Consider the following 9,858-nt stretch of genomic DNA (forward strand, 5'->3'; position numbering starts at 1 on the left):
TTCTACATACACACACAAAAACCATCTAGTCCCCCCGCAACCCCCCCCCACATCCCCCCCGCCGGACCCCACCAACACAGACTTGAAGTGTCAAGAGATCAGCAGATGAAGCGTCGCCCCCTTCAAATACTCCCAGCAGGAGTCCGCTGTTTTACCGGCCGTCTTTTCCGAAAATTGATCGTCCAAATGACGGCTGGATGGCTCGCTGCCTAAAACCATCCTTCAGTGCAACTTTACGCACGTCTGAAAAGTCTGAAAATAAGTCTGAAAATTTCCACATTTAAGAAAAGAAGCTCAGCAAAAAGTACCTCTTTATTAGAGTTAGGGACTCGATTTCATCGTGTCACAAATGAGAAAATATATTTGAAAAAGTTTTTAGCACCAAACACCATGTTGACAGGAGAAACTACAAAAACAGCAGCGGGCCGCGGAGCTTTTCACAATAAGAGCCGCTGAAACCTTCACGGAGTCTTCAAGTTCTGGATGTAATGAAAAGTGGCTCCCAGAGCCCAGCTGGTCTCCACCGCACCGATGGTCCGGGCCAGCTGAGACACACACACACACACACACACACACACACACACACACACACACACACACACACACACACACACACACACACACACACACACTTTATGAAGTTACATTTTGTTCCTCCTGTGCTACACAAAAGTGTAATTATTTGAAAAGTCTTCATTAGGTTTCAGGCCTCGACTCACCTTGAGCTGCTTGTGTGACGGGAAGCCGAGCTCCTGCAGCAGGACTGAGACGTAGACCAGATCCAGGCACAGGAAGGGGCTTTGAGGGGGACTTGCAGACAGACTGCCGCAGACTGTGGGAGAAGAAAAAGCACGATAAACCAATCATAGAGGAGCACACACACTCCAGGAGCCAATCACAGAGCAGCGTGCCAGGACACGGGTGGATGACATAATTACCAATCCACGCTTGGCGTGTAAATTCACTGTTAAATCAACACAGGAAGAGCAAGGGAGCTTCAGTTCACAGCGTTCGCCACAAGATGGAGCCATCTCACCTCTCTGAGCAGCATCTGTGTAGTCTGAGACTTGGACGGTTCCCCCGAGCTGTTCATCTGAACACACACGCACAGGCTGAACACAAATAGTCCGCTCCAGAAAAATTCAAATAATATAAATATAGAAAAACAAATATATGTGAGACATTATAAACCTATTGTGTGTGGACGGTCCATACCGATGAGTTTGAGGTCCACGGCGCGGTCGTAGTAATACGAGAAAGCGTAGAAGTCCACGTCGGCCACCTGGGGTGTCTTCATCACCTTCCTGTACAGGACCTTCTCCACTTTGGAGCGGCACGCCTCGTAGACGGGCTCCCCTGAAACACAGCCGCACCACAAGGTTCCTACCCGGCTCCTGCTGCACGATGGGAAAAGTGAACGAGTCACTGACCAATCGCACAGCTTTACCTGCCTTCTGTCCCTTCACGGTGTAGACCACGTCCCCATGAGTCCACTGGCCTGAGAACTCTGGAGCCAGGCAGGGACTCACCAGCTCACTGCTGCCCCCTACAGGACACACACGCACTTTAATGTCAGGCTAATAGACCATATTTAAATAAATATAAATACAACAACTTATTTTATGTTTATTGGACTTCCCAAGGAGTCTGTAAAGGTTTTGTGAGAATGTTGTTTTTAAACCATTTACATTTTAATCACACCTCCCTTCCTCCAAAATGTTCTTTGTCTTTTTGATCCTATTTAACTTAATGTTGTAGAAAGTCTCCTTCTCCGTGTCTGGTTTTGCAGATTTATGCCCGTTAACGAGGGTTTTTCCTTTTCTCGGTCTCCTATACTCCCTCCTGTTTAATTGTGTTTCTCTGTTAAAGTGCCTTCAGTTGAATTGTTGTAGAACTCAAACAGAGTTTAATTGAATTTATAGTGACTTAAACATTAACATGCAAATGGATCCGAGCATGTGCCACGTCTGGATGGGTTCTTTAACACGAGTTCCATCTGCCGTACTCTTGTAACAGACTAACAAGGGCCAGTTGATACAGGACACTAAAATCAAATAAAAAATCTGCACAACTAAAAACACACAGCAGTGCTGGACTCTATTAATAAAGGGACTAAAGCGCTGATGAGTTTGAGTCACGTGGTCTTACGCGCAGACGAGTCTCCTCCTCCTAAGATGTTAAGTCGAGCGGACATGAGGCCCAGACCCAGGTAACTGCAAAGACAACAAAGCACTTGTTCGTTACCTCCAAAAACACAATTGAATCTAATTTCTTTTAAAAGCATAATTTAACAATCGATCATCACAGTGACGCATAAATATATTGATGTTGACAGTTTCTTTGACTCTGGTTTTTATTTTGAAATCCTTAAACTGAATTCATTACTTAATGTTGCGCATGCAAATGCAATCAATACAATTAATGTCTGCCCAACCCTACATAAAAGTGTGTGTGTGCGTGTACCTGTGAGTGTAGAGTGTGTATGTAGTGCTGAACATCTGGAAGGACGTGATGAAGTCGCCAGGAATCGTCTGGATGGTTTTCTGACAACAAACAGAAAATTAACTCGGCGACACTGTAGTGTTGTGTAGATATTGCATTGTACAGTTGTGTAGTGTGTATTATGTTACCCCCCCTCTGATTCCACCCTGACATCACACACACACACACACACACACACACACACACACACACACACACACACACACACACACACACACACACACACTACCCCCCCCCCCCCCCCCCCTCCCCACACGGAATGAATTTGGGATTAATGCCGCAAATTGAGATTACAGATTGTCAAACAGAAGCATCCTGGTAGTTTGAGCAGAGAAACACAAGAGACCAGACCAGCCCACTCCCCCACCCCCCACCCCCACCTCCCCCCTCACCTCCCCCGAGGGACTGAAGGTGATCTGAGTCGACCCGCCGCCCAAATCCAGCATCCCGACTGTGTTGAAGCGAGGTCCCTGAAGCCCACCTGAGGGTTGGAGAGGAGGGGAGGGAGTAAAGAACAGTGAGGGACTCACACTTCCTGCTGCAGTCATGTGACCTCCTGTTCGTGAAAGGTTAGGTTCAGACGCACAGCCCTGGCTGGGGAGGCCTCGCCCTGCTCTGCTTCTATGTTAGTGCATGAACTGATTAGGGTTGATCTGGGTTAGTTTGGGTTGAGTACGAGTCTCACCAGTGAGGAAGTTGATGGTCACCCAGGCGGAAATCCCTGCAGAGAGAGAGAAAGACGTAGCTTTAGCCCCCGTACGCTGCTGGTGTCATTGACGACCGCAGCGTGTGCAGCAGGTCCGTGCCGGTCCATTATAACGAGTGTGAGATGGATAAATGAAGTAATGAGTGATCTGATTGAGGTCAGCTCAAAGAATATTTGCACTCAGCTGCATTAGAGCCTTTTAGCGCCGACCTCCGACCTCCGCCCGCGGACCGCGCCGCACAAACGGTATCATAGGAGCTTTAGCATAAAACTCTTAGCCTGGACGCTAAGAAGCCATTTTCAAACAAAACAAACAAGTGTGGAGCGAGCGAAGACTAAACAGCGGCACTTAGCTCCGCGCCTCCGCCTGCAGCCTCCACTCAGCTCTCCATTAACAATAAGTCTCTTCAAGCCTAATCCGAGGGCGGCCGCCTCGTCCCGGCTGCTGGAATCTGGTCGGACCAGTCGGAGCGCACCGCGTCCATTAGACCCACCTCGAAACACTAATCAGCAAAAGACTTTTATGGACCAGAAGCAGCTGATCCCTCAGAGAGAAGGAGAAACATTTCAGCTTCAGGAACCAGAGGGCGGATAATCGGCCTTCCCCGCCTCACCCCGCCTCCCCCTTCAAGATTAAGCAGAACATTATCCCACATGGACATAATTGCTTGTATGAACTACTTTAAAAGGATTGGATTATATGACGGCCTTCAAACACACAACGACGCGTGATCCACATGCAGGACCGGCCGCACATGGACCCCCAGGATCTGGACCCCGCCGTCCTCATATGGGCCCCACCCTAACCTCTGAGTCTGGTTCTGCCGGTTTCTCCACTTCCAAGTCTGGTTCTGTAAGTCTCTTCCTGTTAAAAAGCAGTCTCCTCTGCTTGCACTTGTGACTCGGACGACTCTCCAGTATTTGGCGCAATAGAAGTGAAGTCGCATTTAAATCTCATTAAATTGAAAATTAAAAATCCTCAAGAACTCTGGATGTAGACTTTTTTTTTTTCCCCACATGACTGATGAGTGAATTAATGGCCGCATGTGAACAATGAAACAGTCTAATAAAAAACGTTCGTCACAGAAGAAAGACACCAAACCCTGAACTTGAAGACTCATTGATATCTTGTTTCTTCTTCACTTCCTCTCTGGTCAGTGTTTGTTTTAGGCGACAGCGCCCCCAAACCAGCAACTGTTGTAATTGAGTGACATTTTCCAGGCAGAATGAAAAAGGCCTCCGAGTCAATGAGCCGTTCTGACTGAATTCCGACAGTCTATCAGTTGTGTACCTTCATCGCTGCCATCCATGATGGACACGCTGTCTTCTCCGGACATAAAAGGAGACTTCAGGAAGAGCGCCCTCACCTGGATACAAACAGAACCACAGTGGCAGGAAAGACAGTGGGTGCTTCCGAATAGCCCCTCCTTTCTCTTTTCCTATCCACTTCTCCTTAACCCCGTGGATGATGTCACAGGGTTAAGGAAAGGTGTTGGGATGCTTCCTAAAGGAGTTAGGGAAAGGCGATGGCGTAACAATCCGACCGCACTTCCACCAGCTGATGTAATAATAATCCAACGGCAGCAAAGGTTAGTAACGTCTGCCGTGGTGAAAAAACTACAAATTTCCCAAAATGGACTACAAAAAGCGCATTTCTACCACCTTCCCTAAAAAGAGACTGGTTGACTTCAGTCTCTTCGCATGTTGCAGTGTTTGTCTGTTGATCGTTTGTTGACTGTTGTGCGTCTATGGGGAAGTGGAGTATCTCACCGTGTCCAGCAGCTGGTTGGCCTTCTCCCCAGGCAGCAGCCTCAGGCCGGCTGTAGCCTTCAGGACCAACGGAGTGCTGCTCCACAGGAACGTGGGCACGCTGGACTGAGCCACCTGCAACAGCTCCATGATGCCAGCAGAGCACTGAGAGGAGGACAGGAGACAGAGGATGAGTTCCTGACAAAATACTCACGCTGCAGCAGAACCTCATCAGAGCCCCCTGGTGGCCCGATTGAGAGGCAGCAGATTTTTCACCTTCTCAGGCTCATCGGCGTATGAAGAAAGTCCTGGTTTGATGAACCTGAAGATCTCATCATCTAGTTTTGGAACCTCTGGAAAACAAACACATGCATCTGTAAAGATAAACAAACAAACACAAACCTAGAAATACATGCACACACAAATCTATAAAGCCTTCTATAAAACTCTCTATAGGTTTGTCTGTGTGTGTGTTTACATGTGCGCCTATGGCGCCAACTTGTGGTGAGGTAGTCCCTGACGTCAGGCCGTTAGCCGCCATGCTAACAAAGAAGCCAAAACAGCACTTAGCCAGCGTGATTTTAGCTTAACGCTTTAATGCGATAACGAGGGCATTTGGCCCGAGGCTGCAGGAAACTTCCTCTAAGCTTAATGAAGCAAAAAGCTGTGAAATACTAACGAAGCTGTGTGCATGTCAACTGGCAGCCGGCAATTACTGATCTGCCAACAAGGCTGAACGCATCAGCGTCACAGCAGGGGGCGCTGCCTTCGCCTAAGAGTCTGAATTCCAAATGTGGAGGGTAGTGTTAAATGTTAAATGGTTGATGCGTCTGTACCTCCGTCAGTCATCTGGAACTTGAAGACATGAACTCTGGTCCCCGTGCTCCCGGCATCAAACATGATGCCATACTGGAACCTGGGTCCACTGTCGGAGTCCTTGTAGTGTGGGAGGGGTCTGTAGGCGCTGGGTTCGGAGGATGTGGCGGAGTAGTGATGCTTAATGAACATGAGGTAGGCGAGGAGACAGCACACAAAGACAAAAAATCCAGCCAGCTTCGCTCTCTTCATCCTTCCTCATGCTGTGTGCAGCGGCAGACACTGCAGACCAGAGTCCAGCCAGAGATCTGCACGTTGAACAGGATACCCGGTTTGAGCACGTCTTAGAGGATCAACAAGCTAAAAGACCCCACACCTGAAGTCACGTTAACGAATGAACAGTGAATGAATTCATGTATGAAAGTACATCCATTAAAAGCCATCATCATAGCTGGTTCTAATCACACAGGTTGTTAGTTATAATTACACAGGTTGCTGGTTATAAGTCCACAGGTTGCTGGTTCTAATCCCACAGGTTGCTGGTTCTAATCCCACAGGTTGTTAGTTCTAATTACACAGGTTGCTGGTTCTAATCCCACAGGTTGTTAGTTATAATTACACAGGTTGCTGGTTCTAATCCCACAGGTTGTTAGTTATAATTACACAGGTTGCTGGTTCTAATCACACAGGTTGTTGGTTATAAGTCCACAGGTTGCTGGTTCTAATCACACGGGTTGCTGGTTCTAACCACACAGGTTGCTGGTTCTAATCCCACAGGTTGTTAGTTATAATTACACAGGTTGCTGGTTCTAATCACACGGGTTGCTGGTTCTAACCACACAGGTTGCTGGTTCTAATCCCACAGGTTGCTGGTTCTAATCCCACAGGTTGCTGGTTCTAATCACACAGGTTTCTGGTTCTAATCCCACAGGTTTCTGGTTCTAATCCCACAGGTTGCTGGTTCTAATCACACGGGTTGCTGGTTCTAACCACACAGGTTGCTGGTTCTAATCCCACAGGTTGCTGGTTCTAATCCCACAGGTTGCTGGTTCTAATCACACAGGTTGCTGGTTCTAACCACACAGGTTGCTGGTTCTAACCACACAGGTTGCTGGTTCTAATCACACAGGTTGTTAGTTATAACCACACAGGTTGCTGGTTCTAATCACACAGGTTGCTGGTTCTAATCACACAGGTTGTTAATTATAATTACACAGGTTGTTAGTTATAACCACACAGGTTGTTAGTTCTAATTACACAGGTTGTTAGTTATAACCACACAGGTTGTTAGTTCTAATTACACAGGTTGTTAGTTATAACCACACAGGTTGCTGGTTCTAATCACACAGGTTGTTAGTTACAACCACACAGGTTGCTGGTTCTAATCACACAGGTTGCTGGTTCTAATCACACAGGTTGCTGGTTCTAATCACACAGGTTGTTAGTTATAATTACACAGGGTTTTGGCTGTTATCACCGGGTTGTTGGTTATAATCTCACAGATTCTTGTCTATAATCATCCACGTTGTTGTTTATAATCACCGAGTTGTTGACTATAACTGCGGTCATCTTCACACCTTCTTTGCTTGCATGCCATCACACTTTCCTAATGTACAGAGACGCGAACTGCTATGCTAACGAGAAGCCGGCTGACAGCAGGAACGTGTCGTAAACTTAACAAACGTGAGAATAATAAAAAGTGGAGTTTACGCACCGAACAGCAGCCGCTCCTTTAGTGGAACCTTACGGGAGCCTCATCGGAACATCTTCGGTCGCTTTTCTCACTTGTTCCAACTTCATTCTCTCGGACACTTCCGGGTTTTCTCATCTCTTGACGGCAGCCGTCCGTGACGTCACCACGTACGCACTGGAGGGCGTAAACGTGAAGAAATTAAAAACGAAAAACGAGGACGTTAGTTTTATTTATCGTAATATACTATTCAGATATTAATCATCATAATTAGGTATAAAATATATTTCCTTTTGATTTTTATAGTGTTTGTTCACTCATTGATCCTCACAGACCGAATCACACCACGGGCTCTTTATAGAGCAGCATGATGGGAAGTCATTAAAATACTTAAGCATATTCAGCACTCTGAACATTCTTATTTGTATTCTTCTTTTTGTCGTTGTTGTTGTTGTTGTTTTTATTACTGTCCTTTTCACATCAACATCAGGAACGGACTCCAAATTACTATATTAATGAGTTTATTTCAAGATCAAGATTCTATTCAAAATGCATTCATACTGATTGAGAATAAAGACATATGCTCCTAAAATTACCTGCCATAATTCTCTTTAATCCCTGTGGTAGATATGTGTGGACACAATTTGACCCCCTGGTAGTGACAGTGAAAATTGTTTGGCTTCACAATGATCAAAGTTGCCCCTCCACAGTTTAAACTGTACATTTGATCTGCGACACAGAAAATAAAATCTACTTACTGTTGTTTTGCAGATTCAAAGTTTTTACAGATTATAAATCACAACATCAGTTTGAGTAAAATGAACAGAACAGATTAGCGTGAGTGTGAGTGTGTGTGTGTGTGCGTGTGTCTGTGTATGTGTGTGTCCTGATGTCTGTAGCATGAGCAGATTGATTGATTTAATCATCTTCAGATTAAGGTCCCTTATTCTTTTGGCTGCTCTGAGCTTTTTATCTTCATCCTTCATGTGTTCATCATTCACTTCATCTCCTGCTGAACGGTGACTAAACCATACGGCGTGTGTCAGCACTCCATCAAAGTCATCGTCCCACCTTTTATGAAACAACCGCATTGCTGTGTTTACATTTGATCTCTGGTCTCAGTCTGCTTTTAAATGTATATTTTTACTTTTTTACACTTTAAAAAGTGACTCTCAACGTCTCTCCTTTCTCAGCCCATCGGGATTTTAACCTTCAACACTTAAGTTCACAGCCCCAACAGCTCAACCGCAAAGGCCCCAAGTTCACTGAGGGAGGATCAGCAACGAAGAACAGCAAAGTGTGCAGTGGGATGAGTGTGTAGTGGGAAAAGTGTGCACTGGGAAAAGTGTGCACTGGGAAAAGTGTGCGTTGGGCCGAATGTCCCGCCACATAAACGTGCGTGCTGCTCGCGGGATGAACCTCTAATGACACCAATTACAGCCCGGCAGCAGCTGTAAGTGCCTCCTCATTGTTTTCTCTGCTTCTATTGTTTACCAACCGAAACAATAGTCTGGCCACGCGTCCACCCCGCTCCCCACCCGCGACCCCCCTCCCCATGTGGCCCACTAATTATTCATAAATTCACATTTATGCAAATAGATTAACCTAATTCAATGATGTAAACACGACCAGGCTGGGATTAAACTTTTCAAATTAGACTCTGGTGTCTGGAAGTCTGGACCATATACTCTTATACCCCCCCCTTTCCCCCGCCAACGCTCATTTATATTCAGTAATCTGTTCCTGAAAGTGGACGAGGCCAAGCCAGACAAACAACAGCATCCTGCTGCCATTTAGCACTAATGGCTAATGATTAAAACATTCAATAGCGTACTGTAAGAGACCCCGTGTCTAGTTTCCCTTCAGGCGACACGCCACCGAACCCAAACACCACAAACACCACCACCTCCAACGTGTCAACACGTGCCGCCTGGCCCGCTGAAATACATTATGCTAATCTGGAGCGCTCGACCCAAATGTTACCGGAGGCCCTGCTTGTTTATGCCTCTATTAGACACTATTCAGCAGAAGGAAAAGGAGGAGCGGTGAGAGGAGAAGGTCTTCCTCCCTGACCTGCCATCCACTTTTAACTTTAAGACTGCCCCTGTGTGTGTGTGTGTGTGTGTGTGTGCGTGTGTGTGTGTGTGTGTGTGTGTGTGTGTGTGTGTGTGTGTGTGTGTGTGTGTGTGTGTGTGTGCGTGTGTGTGTGTGTGTGTGTGCGTGTGTGTGTGTGTGTGTGCGTGTGTGTGTGTGCGTGTGCGTGCGTGTTAATAAGAGGAAAGTGTGTCAGGATTAACACAAACGAGGCTAAGAACAGATTGGAGGGGAAAATAAGAGAGAAATCGGTTTAAAAAGCACAAATATTAAAATGGCATAAAGACGCAGCACCTCCACA

At 46.4% G+C, this 9,858-nt stretch overlaps 1 protein-coding gene across 3 annotated transcripts; it reads right to left on the reverse strand.

The window, feature by feature from the left end:
* Nucleotides 1–293: 293 nt before the first annotated feature.
* Nucleotides 294–7,628, reverse strand: entpd6 (ectonucleoside triphosphate diphosphohydrolase 6). Of its 3 annotated transcripts, none has more exons than XR_013936049.1 (14): nt 7,488–7,628; nt 5,794–6,081; nt 5,234–5,310; nt 4,979–5,122; nt 4,500–4,575; nt 3,188–3,223; nt 2,895–2,983; nt 2,464–2,543; nt 2,149–2,213; nt 1,448–1,546; nt 1,216–1,356; nt 1,037–1,112; nt 720–832; nt 294–545 (listed from the first exon to the last, which is right to left on the reverse strand). XR_013936049.1 is itself a non-coding variant. In XM_080481726.1 (14 exons), the coding sequence occupies exons 2-14, from the start codon at nt 6,023–6,025 to the stop codon at nt 462–464; spliced, it is 1,293 nt and encodes a 430-aa protein (XP_080337852.1). In that variant the 5' UTR covers nt 6,026–6,081; nt 7,488–7,628; the 3' UTR covers nt 294–461. The 3 variants fall into 3 exon arrangements, 2 of the variants coding, with proteins under 2 accessions (XP_080337852.1, XP_080337851.1); XM_080481726.1 differs by having other exon boundaries at nt 1,037–1,093; XM_080481725.1 differs by having other exon boundaries at nt 294–631; nt 710–832; nt 1,037–1,093.
* Between the last annotated feature and the right edge of the window lie 2,230 nt (nt 7,629–9,858).

The sequence above is a fragment of the Lipophrys pholis genome (assembly GCF_963383615.2).
Source record: "Lipophrys pholis genome assembly, chromosome: 15".
NCBI classification, from domain to species: Eukaryota; Metazoa; Chordata; class Actinopteri; order Blenniiformes; family Blenniidae; genus Lipophrys; species Lipophrys pholis.